Source organism: Echinops telfairi, unplaced genomic scaffold (genome assembly GCF_000313985.2).
Source record: "Echinops telfairi isolate 266 unplaced genomic scaffold, ASM31398v2 ScPeMD7_655;HRSCAF=1070, whole genome shotgun sequence".
Taxonomy (NCBI): domain Eukaryota; kingdom Metazoa; phylum Chordata; class Mammalia; order Afrosoricida; family Tenrecidae; genus Echinops; species Echinops telfairi.
The window spans coordinates 9,197,283-9,214,084 of NW_022104553.1; the positions used below are offsets into that span (position 1 = coordinate 9,197,283).

At 48.8% G+C, this 16,802-nt stretch overlaps 1 protein-coding gene across 1 annotated transcript; it reads left to right on the forward strand.

Moving 5' to 3' along the window:
• LOC101645437 (E3 ubiquitin-protein ligase TRIM39) lies at window positions 1-16,728 on the forward strand. Its single transcript, XM_004711661.2, has 7 exons — window positions 1-272; window positions 1,760-2,219; window positions 4,930-5,025; window positions 11,238-11,468; window positions 12,613-12,635; window positions 13,096-13,211; window positions 13,924-16,728. Exons 2-7 carry the CDS (start codon window positions 1,767-1,769, stop codon window positions 14,469-14,471), a joined length of 1,467 nt encoding a protein of 488 aa, XP_004711718.1. The 5' UTR covers window positions 1-272; window positions 1,760-1,766; the 3' UTR covers window positions 14,472-16,728.
• The last annotated feature ends 74 nt before the right edge of the window (window positions 16,729-16,802 follow it).

Consider the following 16,802-nt stretch of genomic DNA (forward strand, 5'->3'; position numbering starts at 1 on the left):
GCCCCGTCCGGCGGGAGAAGATGGAGATCGGGGTGGGATAGAGTGTTGGACACCGCTCGGGAGCGGCTCGCCAGGTGGGACTCGGGAGCCTGGCAGACGCAGAATGAGGACGCCCCCCAAGGGTGCCCTGCCACGGAGACACGAGGACTAGATGGAGAGGAAGGACTAAGCCACCGGCCAGCGAGGCCTCCTCTTACTTCCCAGGCCCGCTCTCCGTCTTTTGCCCTCGGGCTCCGTGACCTCCGCCAGCCCCGAGCGTCAACTCATTTCAGGTGAGGAGGCCGCTGGTGGCTAAGATTAGCCAAGGGGCACAGTTGGCTACCCGTCCTCGTAAAAGTCAATGTCATCGAGGCGATTCCGACGCCCACCGGGGTAGAACTGCCCTCTTTATGGGAGTAGAAAGCTCATCTTTCGCCCTCGTAGCCCAGTGGTTTCCAACTGCTGCCCATGCGGTTTAGCAGACCAGTGCGTAGCAAGTCCACCCCCAGCGCTCCTTCCCGTACTTGGAGAAAACTTGCCGGACTGAACGTCCCACTTAATGCTGGAGGTGGAAATTTCTAACCTGGTTAGTTACTGAGGCCCTACCCCAACTTAAACACTTTTCACATGTACTCTGATGTATATTTGTTAATAATTGTTAACCCAGCTGATCCCATGGCCACTTCTCTAGCACACAAACCTACTAAGTTTCCCTCCGTCGATTGGCTCCTTTGGAGTGCATGGGTGGGCAGGTGGATATGGATATACGATCATAGAGAAACAAACTTAATCTTGGAGAAAAGTGTTGCCATTTTAAAGGGGGGCGTAGGACACCAGCCTTCTGCCATATACATTTCTTGGCTGCATTTCCAATTCTGAGGCATTCCTTGAGGGAGATTTTGATTGCCTCTTTACTCTCTCTTAATTACCAACCATTCCAGAACCAATTATTTGGAGACACAGTATGTCCAGGGAATTAATTATGAATAGCTACCTTGAAAGACTCTATAGTCATTGCTGAATATTTAGACTTAACACCCTTCGTTTCAAAAAACACATCGGCTTCAGCACAATAGCATACTCTTTTAATAGAGTTGCCACGGATTTTTCAGCAGTTCCAAACGTCCAAATGCACACAAGAAGAAATGAGATGTTATATGAATCGTTTCAAAGATTTTCACTAGACTAGTCTGATAAAAACAATTTCAAACTTTAAAGAGGATGGTGTTACTCGCCTACCCCTTTCCATTTACTACCCTTGGAAAGAATGAGCGGAAGGTGACAGACAATCAAGATTCGCCTTTATTAATGCCTGGACTTTCCTGTCACTTTTCGCTTTCCAAAACTCCTTTTGCACCCATAAGAAAAGCATGTCAAACTAGGGCTATCAAGGTCTGGAACTGATTGGCTCTTAGATACAAATGGGATGAACCTGCATGTGGAGTGGGCTGGGCTCGGTTAGGGAGAAGGCTCTGTTTTTAACAAGAAACAGCAGATTTAAGAAGCACGAAAGGTGCTAAGTGTATTGAGGGGTAAGTGTATTTGCTGAAGAGGGGGAAAAATGCAAAAAAAAAAGAAGAAAAAGATTGATGGCTAAGAGTTAAGTTTGGCAATTGAGAAAGAAATGGGAGGTTGAACCTTGTGGGAGAAAAGATGGAAAATACCAAAGTGGGACGAGACCTGAAGATAGGGTATATTGGGGGAGATGAATGTCAGGTCAAGGGAGCAAAAGACCTGTAAACTTCCAACTAATCTTTTTCTTTTCTCTCCCACCCCTAAGTTAAACGATGGCAGAGACGGGTCTGTTAGAGGCCGGGGCCTCTGCGGCCTCCACAGCTGCCGCGCTGGAGAACTTGCAGGTGGAGGCCAGCTGCTCCGTGTGCCTTGAGTACCTGAAGGAGCCCGTCATCATTGAGTGCGGACACAACTTCTGCAAAGGCTGCATCACCCGCTGGTGGGAGGACCTGGAGAGGGACTTCCCGTGCCCCGTGTGTCGGAAGACATCCCGATACCGCAGTCTCCGGCCTAATCGGCAACTGGGCAGCATGGTGGAAATTGCCAAGCAGCTCCAGGCCGTCAAGAGGAAGATCCGGGACGAGAGCCTCTGCCCCCAGCACAACGAGGCCCTCAACCTCTTCTGCTATGAAGACCAGGAGCCTGTATGTTTGATATGTGCCATTTCCCACACCCACCGGGTCCACACCGTTGTGCCACTGGATGATGCGACACAGGAGTACAAGGTGGGGAACCAGCTGCTTGATACCAGCATGGGCGGGAGAGTGGAGCAGCAATGGCCGGGAGGTGTTGTGCATAGAGGACTGACTGTACAAGGCTGCATCTGGTGTTCACTCTAATGCCTGCAGCGCTACACGCGAGCCAGCTGTTGTTAGGGCCACTGAGTCATTTCCGACACACAGTGACTGTACAAAAGCATGAGATTCTGAGCAGTTCTTCCTCATCCTCACTATTATGTTTGAGCCCATTGTGCAATCCAGTGTCAGCAGCCACTGGTCAGTCCATCTTGTTGAGGGGCTTCCTCTTTTTTCACTGACGGTGCTACCTGGCTCAACCCCATACCCTTCCAGGACCTGGTCCCTCCTGGTGAGCATGTTCAAAGTGCAGGAAAGGAATTCTCACCATTCTCCTAAGGAGCAATCGGGCTCTACTTCTTCTTCTTTTTTTTTCTGACAGTGCGTGGTACTTTGAGTATTCTTCACCAAGACCCTAATTCAACTGCATCTATTCTTCTAAGGTCTTCGGTACTCTTTTTTTCTTTTTTTCAATTCATTTTATTGGGAGCTCTGACAGCTCTTATCCCAATCCATACACCCATCCATTGTGTCAAGCACATTTGTACTTATGTTGCCATCATCATTTTTTTTTTTTTAAATCATTTTGTTGGGGGCTCATACAACTCATCACAATCCTTACACACATCCATTGTGTCAAGCGCATTTGTACATTTGTTGCCATCATCATTCTCAAAACATTTTCTTTCTACTTGAGCCCTTGGTATGAGTTGCCATCATCATTTTCAAAACAGTTTCTTTCTACTTGAGCCCTTGGTATGAGTTGCCATCATCATTTTCAAAACAGTTTCTTTCTACTTGAGCCCTTGATATTAGCCCCTTTCCCCCTCCCCACCCTTCCTCCCTCATGAACCCTTGATAATTTCTGTTATTATTTTTTCCTGTCTTACACCCTCTGTCTGTCCCCCCTGGGAGGGGGTCGTATGCCGATCGCTGTGATTGGTTCCCCCTTTCCCCGTCCCCTCCTAGTATCGCTGCTCATTATTGGTTTGGTCTTCCACGCGCTTGTCCAGCTCGCACAGGCCGTCGAGCATGCTGTGGCTCGGGTCAGGCCAGTACCACAGTCCTCAGGGCGACATCTTTGCTTCATGCCCCTTTAAAGGAGCCTTAGGCTGCAGATTTGTCCAATGTAAAGCATTGTGTAATTTCTTGACTGTTTCGCAGCATTGATTGCGAACTCACGTGAAATGAAATCCTTGACAACTTCAGTGTGGTTCTCCTTTGTCAGGGTGTTGTCTGTTGGTCCGGTAGTGAAGGTGTTCGTTTTCTTTGCACTGCGTGACAATCGTTCTGAAGGCTGCAGTCTTTGATCGTCAGCAGGAAGTTCCTCGAGCCCTCCTCACTCTCGCAGCAAAGTATCTGCATGCTGCAAGTTGGGAACGAGCCTTCCTCGAATTCTCATGCCCTGCTCTTCTTCAGCTAGTTCGGTTTCTTGGATGATTTGCTTGGCGGCTGGAGTGGGAAAGTGTGGTCAAAGGAGGCAGCCCTGACACACACCTTTCCTGATTTTAAACCGTGCAGTGTCCCCTTGCTCTGTTCCAACAACTGCCTCTTGGTCTGGGTTCAGGTTCCTCATGAGCAAACTGACGTGTCTGCAATTCCTAGTCTTCTCGATGCTATTCATAGTTTGTTAGGATATACACAGCCAAATATGTTTGCATAGTCAATAAAACACAAGTAAATATCTGTCTGGGACTCTTACTCTCAGCTAAGACCTGTCTGAGGTCATCAGTGATATCCCTTGTTCGTGTCCTTTTCTGAATTCAGCTGGAAGAGGGCATGGGATGCGGGATATCATGCCCTTGATAATGAGCTCAGTTAGCCTCAAGTGTGAAGAATAGCAGTGGTGTGGAGTGGTCGACGTGTCACTCTTACGTAACACAGTTGAGTGTTAGATGTGTTCTATGGGTAATTGTCCAACGTCATATTTTTAATAAATTTCTTTTCCATAAGGAAAAGACATAACTTAGCAAAAGCTGAACCGGACTCTGTTCCTCCTCTTGTCACCCTGCTGAAAACATCCCTTGTGTTCATCGGTACTAAGACTAGGTAACGTTACTACTCTTTAGACTCTCACTCACCAGTGTAAGCCGAACAAGATTGTTATTCGCATCTTTCTTGCATATTGGACAGCAGTGTAACTTGCTAGTGGGGCACAGAATAGATAAAATTTGAGTGTTGAGAACTAGAAATTTCAGTGTTGTGGCATGTCAACACTGCTGAAATATGTAGGATGCTGGTTTGAAGTAATTTACAATATAAATCAAGATTTCATTGCATGTATAGGTGCTTGAAGTTGCGTGGAAGGATACGTTTGAAGAAGTCTATCAGGGTACAAGGAGGACCCTTTGAGAGTAAGAGAAAGTTAAGGTGAACGGGGTTGGGAAGTACACAGAGTTGGTGTGTATTGAACAGCTATGAGATTCAACGAGGGAAAAATTGGGTGAGCAGAGATAACTTGGGACAGGCTGCTGGCAGGAGAACGGACCACCAATCAGTTTACACATTAAATGACGGGCACGGAAGAGCGTTGTCCAAGAGGTGCTGAGATGGGTAATAGGCAGTCAAATGGGTTGACCTCTGAATGAAGCATGTGCCACCCACCCCATTGTTACCTTTCCCGCTTCCTCTCCACCCCCAGGAGAAGCTGCAGAAGTGCCTGGACCCCCTGGAGCAGAAGCTGGAGGTCATCACCCGCTGCAAGTCCTCCGAGGAGAAGAAGCCCGGAGAGCTCAAGGTACGGCAAGCTCTTCCATGTGGGCTGCTCTGCGGGCCTTTTCCCAGCAGGTGATTCACCAGTTCTGATTCACTGGGAAAATGCTAGTCTCTTACAATGCCTGGTAGTTTATAGTACCAGGAAACACAGTACTTAAATTCTCATGAGGTAAATTTTGAAAAGAGGAATATAAGAGGTGAAGAACAGATAGCACATCTTGCACCTGGCGAGTTGAGGAAAGTCTTGTATGTTGGGCCCATGTTTTGTAAAACTAGTGGGAAGTTGTTGGTTGGTTAGGAATGCAAGGACAGGAGTTTCTTAGAGGAATTGAATAGAGGAGAATCCTAGAACATTCACTGGGCAGGAAGGGAGGAGAGTTACCAGGAGACCTGCCCAGTGACGTGAGGACCACCTTTTCATGACTCAAGTAAGCTCAAGTAGCCTAACTGATGTTGTTTTACTCCTTGAAAGTTCTTCCCCTCCCTACCCTCACCGGTAACCTTCTGTCTGTCATTCAGTTCCCAGGATGAAAGCCATTTCCTTACAGCCTTTCCTGACCCTTTAGAAAAGAACTTTCTTGATTTTAAAACTATTTTGAATCTTTCATAGCCATATCATATTCAAGCTTATAGTATGGTATTTCAATATCTGCCTGTTTCTTCTATTGGATCATGAGCAATTAAAGTAGCACTGATTATCTGTTGCACTCAGTCATATGGAACAGAATAGAACTGCCTTATAGGGTGTCCAAGGCTGTAACTAATTTAAGGAAGGCAACTGCCACATCTTATTTCCCCAGAGTTGGCTGCTGGGTTCAGGCGACCAACCTTTCAATGAGCAGTTTAGGGACCAGGAACTTCGGTGTTGTAGTGTGTTGTCACTTACTTTGCTTCAATATGTAGTTCCATTTTCACCGCTGTGCCACCAGAGCTTCTCTAGCAATGGCAGTAACATATTTATTGAGTTCTGTGCATTACGTCAAAGGAGCCTTGGTGTCGTAGTGTTTAGGCATCGGGTTGGCCACAAGGTCAGCAGTTTGAAACTACCAGCTGATCGTCTGGAGGAAGAAGAGGTTTTGTACTCCCATAAAGAGATAGCAGTCTAGGGCTGCAGCTCTCAATCTGATTCGTAACAGTAACAAAATTACAGTTATGAAGTAGCACCAAAAGTAGTTTTATGTTTGGGGGGTGCTCACCACAACATGAGGAACTGTATTAAAGGGTCACGGCATTAGGAAGGTTGAGAAACCACTGGTCTATGGGAAGGGGGGGGAAATGAGCTGATACCAAGGGCTCAAATAGAAAGAAAATGTTTTGAAAATGATGGTGGCAACATTAGTACAAATGTGCTTGACGCGATGGATGGATGTATAGACTGTGATAAGAGCTGTCTGAGCCCCCCGTGAAATGATCTTTAAAAAGAGAGAGAGACCGGTCTCAGAAACGCACAGGGACAGTTTGACCCTGTCCTGTAGTTGGCTGAGTCCAAATGGACTCTATGGGAGTGAGTGTGTTTGTTTGCGTAGATTTTGGGGTGTGTTCTGTTTTGCTGTGTTCTTTGTTGATGCGTGACTTTATCGGGTGCCCGTGACATAGAGAAGCTGTAAGACAGAGAGCTTCTGTAGCTTCTCTTTGACAAGGGTGAACTTAAAAAGACAAAGCACAACTTCCTGCCATTGAGTTTATTACAATCCATAGTGACCCTATAAGACAGAGTAGAACTGCCACTTTGAGTTTCCGAAACTGGAAATCGTTAAGGAAGCAAAAAGCCTTGTCTTTTTCCTGCGGAGCCAAGTGTGGGCACAACCTGCCAACCCTTGTGGTTAGCGGCAGAAGGAATAAGCCACGATGCTACCAGGGCTTCTGGGGTGGACTTAGGTGCCCCATAAGGCAGGTGCTCTTACCCCGGTTTACCCGGGAGGACATTGAAACTTGTTGAAGAAGTGAATCCATAACCAGCGATACTGTGTGAATCCACAAATGTGTACTAAATTCCTAGTACAGACCGGACTCTGTGCTTGGTGCTGAGGGTACAACAATGAGCAGAAAGAGTCCTGCCCTCCTTTTAGAGAAACCAGAGTGAAAGAAATCGCAGAAAGCACAATTTCGAGTTTGTAAGCACCCAATAGGGATCCGGTCTGAGTACAGGACTCCACAGAAATAATGAGGTCTTGGAGGTGATGTTTAGAGAGACTACTGGAAATTTAGCATAGGCTTTAAAAAATGGTACAGGGTTGTGTTTTTGAATGAATCTCCTGCATTTCAACAGAAGCATCATCATCATTATTATTATTATTATTGGGACAAAACCCTGTGAATTTGTAAATTTGGGGGCAGAGAATGGCAGTGGCTGAGAAGAGTGGAGGTGAACTTTAAAAATCATTCTTGCGGAGTGCTACTGAAAACCTTAAAAGAATATGAAAATGAAACTACTCTCAGTCACCAGCTTTCCTCTTCCTGTTGTTCACCCTGGTGGCGGAGGCTGGGGAGAAGAGTGACATTTCTGTGGGCTTTCTGCTTTCTGCTGCAAGGTGTGTTTCTTAAGGTAAATTACCATGTCTATGGCCTGTGGCATTACCATCAGCATTCTTGTGGTTATTTCCGCTCCCATTCCTCTCTCCTGGAGTCCTTTACTCCCTTCCTCCCCTGCACCTCCGCCAGCCCACCTAGTCCTGCCCACTTTAAAAGTCCGTTGTTATTCATCATGCTGAAGTGAAAAGTCTAGGTTCAAAACAAACCTGCCCACCCCAGTCCCTGAAGGACATGTTTCCTAAGGCTGTTGTAGAATGGGACCGTGCATGTGCCCAGGTAAATAGGGAGGGAAAGGCTGCAGTGTAACTGCATGCTTGTGCCTTACAGGAGATCGCTGCCAGTGCAGCAGATACAGATTCTGACTGAGGCAGATGTGTGTGTGGTCCTGTCGGCTCAAAAGCCGCGGAAGCTGACACAACTTCGCAGACACTACAGTTGGCTCTCAGCCAAAAGGCTGCGACACGCTAGGAACAAACTTTTCAAAAGGATGCTTTCAACTTTGGGAGCATTCTGAGAAAGACAATACACAGGCAGCTTAGTTCGCACCCGTAGTTGCAAGTGCACTTCTCAGGTACACCATATTGGTCTTGACCGAGAAGCACAAAGGCCTTCTTCTTTCCTCGAGGGGCTGTGTGCACCGACTTCTCAGATTCATAAGCATAGTAAATAGGAAGTTAGCACACCCAGACCCGTCCCTCAGGGTTAGGCTACCTTCCGGGAGCTGGCTGGGGGGATGGTTGCAATCTACGTCAAGCCCGATCTGCCTAAGGGCAAAGCTGTCCACCTGGCTGGTTAAAGGTTAGAAAGAATGCAAAGAACAGATGTGGGGCTCTACCTATAAACTGTGGTCTTCCACTTATCTAGTGCGAAGAATTTAAGCTCTGATACTCAATTTAAGTGGTTCTCAAGCTGGGGCTTATGTTGTGGATAGCCTGCAAAACATTGGGAAATGGTGCTAGTCGGTTGATTATGTGGAATTGCCCCACACATCTTTGCCAGGAGAGCCCCCCAACCATTAAAACAAAACAAAACAAGCATAAACAAGACCCAAGTGATTCAATTCTGACTCACAAGGATCCTACAGTAGGACAGGCCTGTTCCAGGGTTTCCAAGACCACGAAGCTTCACAGAAGCCGCCTGCCACCACCTATGGATTCTCAGCCCAATATTGAATCTGTGCCACCAGGGTTCTGCCCCCCAACCAAAATAACCAACCCCTTCCCAGCCCGCCCCCATTTCCAGAGTATCCTTAGAGAAGGTAACTCCTCACAGCACACCACCAGCCTGTAGATTGAGAGATCAGAGATGATGGATGCATAAACGGGTGAGTCTCTCAGCTTCCTATGATGACGACCATCACCCGTGCATCACTTCTAGAGAAGGAAGGGATGAAAGAGAAGAGGGTGCTGTGTTTTCCTTGGGTGGCAGACCGATGTGGTGAGACGTTCGTTCGGCTAGATTCCAGGGTGCACCTGAGAAGGGCGCAGCACGACCAAGTGACTAGAGCTGAAGTGGAACTGCTCCGCTGAAGCCCACGCGTGCTGGGCTCGGGAAGCCAGTGCTGGGTTGCATGCTCTCCGTGTCTTCGCCCCCTCCTCCCCCCGCAGTGCCGCCTCCTTCCAGAGTCCGAATCTCTGCTGCTCCTTGTGCTTCTGGCTCGGGCTCGTCCTCCCATCAGCCAGAGAAGCAACTACAGTTCTCCTGTGTGGAGACCCGGACTGGAGGGTGAACACTCACGAGGTGTATGGCTGGGCTGTAGAGTGCAGTATTCTGAGCTCAGACACCGAGGGTTGGCTGAGGGGGAGTGGGGGGGGTGCAAATGTTGGCGCACCCATGAGGCAGCTGGCTGAAAAGTTGATGGTGCAAACGCACCCAGAGGCGTCCCAGAAAACAAGCTGGGCAGTCGCCTTCCGAAGGCCCGCGTCCGCACACACTACGGACAATGTGGTCACTCGGCTTAAAGCGAAGTGGATCCGCCAGTGGGCAACCAGCTGCTGTTTCATTTCCGGAACACTCATCTACGCCTGTGTGTTACTGTTTAGGGAAAACATGCTTCAGACGTTAGCAGCTAGTTTGCCAACAAGCCCTGGAACCTGTTTTTGAGGTAGGAACTGCTACTCGGAAGTGACGTGGCGCTGTTTAACAGGCTTGGCCTTGAGATCCGCACATGTATTTTGTAACAACCCATTATCAAACCGCTACTGACTTCTTTCCAGTGGATTTTACCAGGTAGATAGCTTGCAGTGTAGAAATGACAAGCTTCTAACTTTTAAAAAAAATTGGTATATAATTCACGTATCATATACTTCCATAGTTTGGCCATGTTTGAAAAGAGTTGTATATACATCACCACAATCCGTTCTAGTGCATCTTCCCCTCTCCTGAATTCATTATTTACCCCTTAATTTCCTTCAGCCTGCCCCACCCCTGATCCCCAAAAAGTCCTAACGTCAGTTATTGTCTATCTATTCACCCATCTGTCCTTCATGAACTAGGGAACACACAAAAAAGAGTAAATATGTCTTTTAAAAGAAAGGAAAATAAACCAGGGGGCGACTAAAAACACCCGTCGAGAATAAAGAGAACTAGAACAAATCCAAAATGCGTCAAGAGGGAGATCAAGTGACCAGGTATCAGATTATACTGTAGTTCCATCCACTGCCATCAGGTTTACAATAGTCACTGTGTGATAGCAAGGTTACTTGTATCCCTCCACTGTGGTCAGATGGGATCCACCAGAGCCTCACTCCATCCACATAGGGACCCTGCAGATAGATTTTAGGCTCTACTGTCATCCATAGCCTTCTGCAAATTGAGTATTCACAATTGAAGCTGTGATACCTGTCTCTCCATCAGACTTGGATTTGGTATTTATCGTCTTTGGATCACACAGGCTGAAGTGCTTCTTCCATGTGGACTTAGTTGATGCCTCACTTAGATGGCTGCTTGTGTGAATAGAAGCCACACACCATTCGTTTTGACAACCAGGCACCAACTGCTTTCTTCAGCACACTTTGCTGTAGCACCCTTATCTCCTGTGAGTTTCTAACTTTTCCATGTTTGTACTTGCGTTTTCTTGACACGATTGCGTTTACTGAAGCTTTGAAGTTACTCAAGAGCAGAGAGAGTGAGCGAGCTCTGAAATATCTGAGTACCACGTATTGCCCTCTTAGTGGGTTCTAACGTCTTGTGGAAGAGCACTGGTGGTGGTGGGGTCGCATATTGGTAGCACGGTCGTCAGTTCACAACCACCAGCTGCTCCTGTGGGGTCATTAAGAGCTGGAATTGCCTTGATGGCAGTGAGTTTTGTTTTCATACTATCTTGTAGTTCATTAAAACAAAGACCATTTTAGATGTTAATCTTTAAAAGAAAGTCCTTTTTTTTCTTGTGATCTCATCGGTTGTCGTTCTACTAAGCCATCAGTGGGAGATGACAGTGGGGATGAATCCATTCTTTACAGAAGGAAATTCCCAAAGAAAAGATGGGTGTCCTATTCTGTTTCCAATGACTTCAAAAGTCTGTTCATTCAAACACAAGATGTGTGTGTGTGTGTGTGTGTGTGTGTGTGTAGAGGGTGGGGGAGACTCCCTCACACCCCCAGAAGTCTGTTCATTCAAACACAAGGGGTGTGTGTGTGTGTAGGGGGGGCACTCCCTCACACCCCCCTGATCTGCTGAGCCAACATCTCCCTCTGTTCGCAGCGGCTAGTGGAGAGTCGCCGGCAGCAGATCCTGAAAGAGTTTGAAGAGCTCCACCGGCGGCTGAATGAGGAACAGCAGGTCCTGCTCTCGCAGCTGGAGGAGGAAGAACAAGACATTTTACAGCGGCTCCGGGAAAACGCCGCTCACCTTGGGGACAGGCGCCGGGACCTGGCCCATTTGGCAGCTGAGGTGGAGGGCAAGTGCTTGCAGTCAGGCTTCGAGATGCTTAAGGTTCGACCTTTGCCCCCCTGCATAGCTCCTTGGGTCTAGCGTGACCAGTAATAAAGCTTTGCGCCCGTCGTTTTTGCCGCTCAGGAGGCCTGCCCGTCTGCTCTGCTGCTCTAAGCCTGTCCTTCCTTCTCCACATGCTCAAAGGCCCTCTTCTCCTGAACACTTCTGACTGCTCTCGCCCCTTTCTGCCCACTTCTGAGTTCGTACATCTTACCAGCGAGTCTGTGCTTAATTTGTACCAAAGACAAATGTACCTTCTCAAATGGAGGGAAATCTCCAAATTACTGAGAAGCTATGCCTTACGTTTTGTGGTAACTAGAATTACCATGACTTCTAAGTCTGGAACTTGATTCACTTAGTGCTTACAAACAAAAGCAATTATGTGTAACAACATGTTACTTCTGACATGCAACTAGGACTTCTGATGAAATAGTTGGGAGCATTTGTTTTCTGAAGCAGATGAGCGCTGTTAGCAGGCGGTGGGGGACATTTGAGAGATGAGAGTACCAACCTTTGAATCTTCGAAGCTGTACGTTTGTGTGCATGTTGCGTAGCCTTGTTTCCTTGCATGTATGTGTGTGCTGCTTTCCACACTAAACTGAGACATCTGACAGGGGCAGAGATTTGTCGTCTTTGTGTTCTGCACCCCAAGTATCCTCAAATCCAGTTGGCACACAGTGATCAATGTGTTTGTATACCGATACCAGAGGGGAGGTACCAGACCACACAGGAAATTGTAACGCACTCACTCCTATGCTACCAGCTGGATATGCCACCGTTTGGATTGTCTCCTGACCCTCAAGGGAACTGAACTATGTGATTGGTACTTGGGTACAGAATACAGAGCAGACACACAATCCCTGTCTCTGTGTAGCGAGTTCCCCCGTGTCGTAGGAACGGATGAGACACTCGGAAACCATTTGTCAGTGGTGATGATTTTGTGATGACCAAAGTTGGCAGTGGGGCTTAGGTTAGGAGCGATGCCCGTGGGTCCCTCTGGTGCTCTTCTCCTCCGATCCTGACCCTCACTTTGTCCCAGGTCTGTTCACTAGATGTAGCACTTCGTGGGCGAGGGTTGGATCTTTTGCTTTCAGGACTCTTGAATACCAGGACCAATATTGCTTTCTTTTCTCCTTTCCTCTAGGATGTCAAAAGTACCCTAAAAAAGTAAGTTCTTTCCTTTATTTCTGAGTGGGTTGGGTCAAAGGCTAGCCGTGCAGTCGGGTTGGGAGGAAGGGGACAGGGGATGTGGAAGTGGGTTCCTTAGCCCAGAAAGTCAGCTAGAGGGCGAATCACAGAGCCTTCCTTGGAAAGGAGAATGGATCACGTGGGGGCAGATCCCATTCTGCCCTGTGGGGTATCATGTCCAAACCGTGTCTGAGGGGGAAGCAGTCGGAGGGGGTTGGCTGTTGAACACGGTGCATGAAACAGGAAGACAGTTTGCAGACTCAGAAAGGCCCTGTCCGTGGGGCACGTGGCTCTCCCGAGAGGTGAGAAAGCAGGAGGCAAGTGCCGATCTTCCGGAAGGGGGAAATTTCAGTTTCTCCCGAAAGAACATCTGAATAGTTACGTGGCTGGAACTCCCCCTGACCCTGCCTTCTCTTCCCCTTTCTCCTCCCCCTCCCAGATGTGAGAAAGTGCAGGCCATGGAGGTGACTGCTGTGTCCATACAGCTGGAGAAGAACTTCAGCAATTTCCCGCGACAGTATTTTGCCGTGAGGAAGATCCTTAAACAGCTCGTTGGTGAGTTGCTCCTAAAAGAAAACAGCAGAAAGAATCAGCAGAGAAAAGATAAAGCCTTAGGCCCTACCTCATCTGGGCTTCCGTTTCCATGCTCACCTCCCACCCCTTACCTGGCGTTCATGGGCCTCTCAGTAGAGTCACAGAAATCAAGTGAGTGAGGGATCACCTCTCATTCCCATGTTGTTCCTAACTAGCCACTCAGAGCTGAGTCATTTGCCCAGGTTATTAATTAGAGCAGGTTGCGTGACCGTGTAATTTGGCACCTAACTGGAGTGTAGGGGAGTCCCATTAAGGGAAAGATCAGGCAGTGCCCGGAAAGTAGACCCAGCAGCTGGCTCTCTGTCCTTAGGCCATATGCCGCCTTGTTCTGAATTCTTCCTAACATAGTCTTTCTGGCCCTTGATTCGACTTGGCTCTTCCCCACACTGTGAAGTTAATGTCAGAGGGGGGTGGGGAGAAAAGTAGGCTGGAACCTAGCCCACCTGCCCTTTCAGGCAGGTGATCAGTACCTATTTACATTAGGGCCAAGGTCAGAAGCAAAGCCATTGTTCCTGCCACCCTCTTAGGTGACACCCGGAGGAAGTTAACCAAACCGGATGTTCTGGGGGACCTTAAAGACAATCGGCTTTGGGAAAGCAGGCTGGAAGGGGAATGTAGGGCTAGGAGCTATTCCCATCCTCATCTAGCTTCCCACTCTGGCTTCTCCCGCCAGCGGACTTGACCCTAGACCCTGAAACCGCGCATCCTAACCTCGTCCTGTCAGAAGATCGGAAGAGTGTCAAGTTCGTGGAGACAAGACTCCGGGATCTCCCTGACACCCCACGGCGCTTCACCTTCTACCCCTGCGTCCTGGCCACGGAGGGTTTCACTTCAGGCCGACACTACTGGGAGGTGGAGGTGGGCGACAAGACCCACTGGGCAGTGGGTGTGTGCCAGGACTCCGTGAGCCGGAAGGGCGAGCTGACTCCACTCCCTGAGACTGGCTATTGGCGTGTGCGGCTATGGAACGGGGACAAATATGCGGCTACTACCACGCCTTTTACGCCCTTGCGCATCAAGGTGAAACCTAAGCGGGTGGGCATATTCCTAGACTATGAGGCTGGCACGCTGTCTTTTTACAACGTCACAGACCGCTCGCATATCTACACCTTCACTGACAGGTTTACTGAGAAACTGTGGCCTCTCTTCTACCCGGGCATCCGGGCTGGTCGGAAGAACGCTGCGCCACTGACCATTAGGCCTCCAACAGATTGGGAGTGACAGGTGGGAACATGGAAAGAATTGGGGTGAGGCAGGGTCAAGAGCTGGGGGATTTCCTTCCTGTGTCCTGGGACGTCTCCCTGTGTGCCTGGCCCTGCATTGTCCAGGAGGAACACCCTGGTTTCCAGGACGGTTGGTGTGGCTTAGGAGGACTGGGCTGGGGTGAGCACAACCGCACAACCCCAGCTCACCGCCAGGGGGCGGAGCTGCTTCCAGGGGATGGTCTCCTCTGCCGTCCCCAGGTTTCCAGTTGCACAGAGACAGGGAGGGAAGGGAGGAGCAGCTGTTCAAGAAGCAGAAAGCTGATGGGAGGGAGGGATCTGCCTACCTCACACTGGAGGAGGAAATAGACCCTTATAATAACTTTTAAGGGGTTTCTTGAGAGCGACCGGTCCTCTGTTTCTTGAGGACAGTCACAGAGGTCTGTAAAGATGAATGGCAGTTGCTCTCACGGTTCCAGAAGCAGAGAGGGTTTCTGGGACAAAGATTTGGCATTGAGAATGTTAGGGAAGGGAGTTGATGCGGTCTTCGATTCCCCGGCGAAGGTTACCATTGTGAGTAAGATGGTTCAAAAGCAGAGTCGGGCAGAGTGGGTGAACAGAAGAACAGGAGCACCCAGGCCCCTGCCCAGCCTTTTAGCAGAGCTGACTCACTGCCCGCTGCCTTATACTTGGTGTCTCCAGGAAGTCGGTGGCTTTCTCCTTGAGAGGAGGCCCTATGAAAGAGATTCTGCAGTCATGTCCACCTTTTCACCGCTTTCCCAAAAGAACGTGGAAGGGAGAAGGTCGGGTGTGAGAGAGGCAAGAGGAAGCTATGTCTGTCCAAAGCTCTGGGCCGTAAAGAAGGCTATGAAATGGTGAGTGTCAAGATGTCAGTCTTGTTACCCAGAAGATGTGCCCAAGTCAGAAAGACAGAGCAGTACTGTCTTTCTCGTCCTGAAGACAGTAGACAAGGGTGGTTTGGGAAGGGAAGGCCTGGCCTGGAACTCCAGTTCGGAAGAGCCAGCTTTGTGCTTGTTGCCACCCTTCATCTTATGCCAGTCTGCATTTCAGAGAACGCACATTCTGTTACCAATAGGCCAAAATAAACAATGCTGCAGGGTACATACGTTGTCAAAAATGGTCAAGTGATGCATGCCACACCAGACTCCAGTGATTTGGCTGATCTCTGCTTGGGGAATCAAGAGTTGAGAGAAGATTTTGGGACAAGAGACTGCAATTTCCTGAGGGCATTTCAGCTCCTCTTCCCACCTCCGCAGGACCTTGTCCAGACTCTTCTCCTCTTACCTTTGTGCCTTGACTGTGGTTCTTTGTGGCAAGACGCTTTGGTTGGTTGAAATAATATGGAGCAAAGGACCGCTGAAGTGTTTTATGTTGTGTGGTAATTTGTCAGTGGCCCCGGGAGTGATGGCTGTGAGGTCACGGAGGTGTTTAAAATGCATGCTCCCAGGCCCCACCCTCAGTGAATGATCCAGGATTGGGGTGGATTTAGGCATCTGTATTTGAAACTCTCCTCCCGCTGTGTTCTTGAGGACCCTGGTAAAACTGGTCCTAGAGGAGGTTTCAACCATTTCCTTTTCTCTGAGCTGGAAAATCGGTTGCCCGTACCAGCCTGGCAAGAGACCGAGGCCGTAACCTCTCCTGACCTGTGTTGCCCTCTCCAACCCCCACCCCACCCTCATCTCAGGGTTCATTCTACCCCTTCTGTCCATTTGCTTCTGACCTCAGGAATTTGCAGTCCATTAGCTATGAAGAGGAATCAAACGGGACGTCCACCAACCAATGGGAGGCAGGCAGAGGTCAGGTGTAGGGGCGTCATTTCAGGGGTAGGGAATGCTATTGATAGGCTTCTATCTCTAATGCTTCAGACTATGTTTCGTGGGTGAGAAGAAAGGAATGGGATTAAGCTGTGCTTTCCTGAGAGCCTTCTCTCCATCACACTCATGGGTCTTCCTGCTTTGACTCCCACCGGCACAAGTGCCTTTTTGAATGTATAACCACTATTCCTCCTGCCTGTCAATCTTCAGGCATCTGCCTGGGACTTCAGAACTGCAGGCCTAGCTGGTTATTGATTGCCATAACCATTGCCCACACTTACCTGCACAGAGAAACTTTAAGATCTACTCTGGTAGCCTTTCTAGTCTCTGCTTGGTCTAACTCATTTGGGGTTTGAGAAAGGACACTGGAAGGAATCGAAACTCTTAGGGACCCTCGGATGGATGGGGATGGTTTTACAAATAAATGGGTTTACAAATAAATGAGTGTGTGCGACCGTGGGGTGGCGCCAAAGGACGGGCCGTGCGGTCGAGGGGCGTGCACTTCCCAGGAGGCC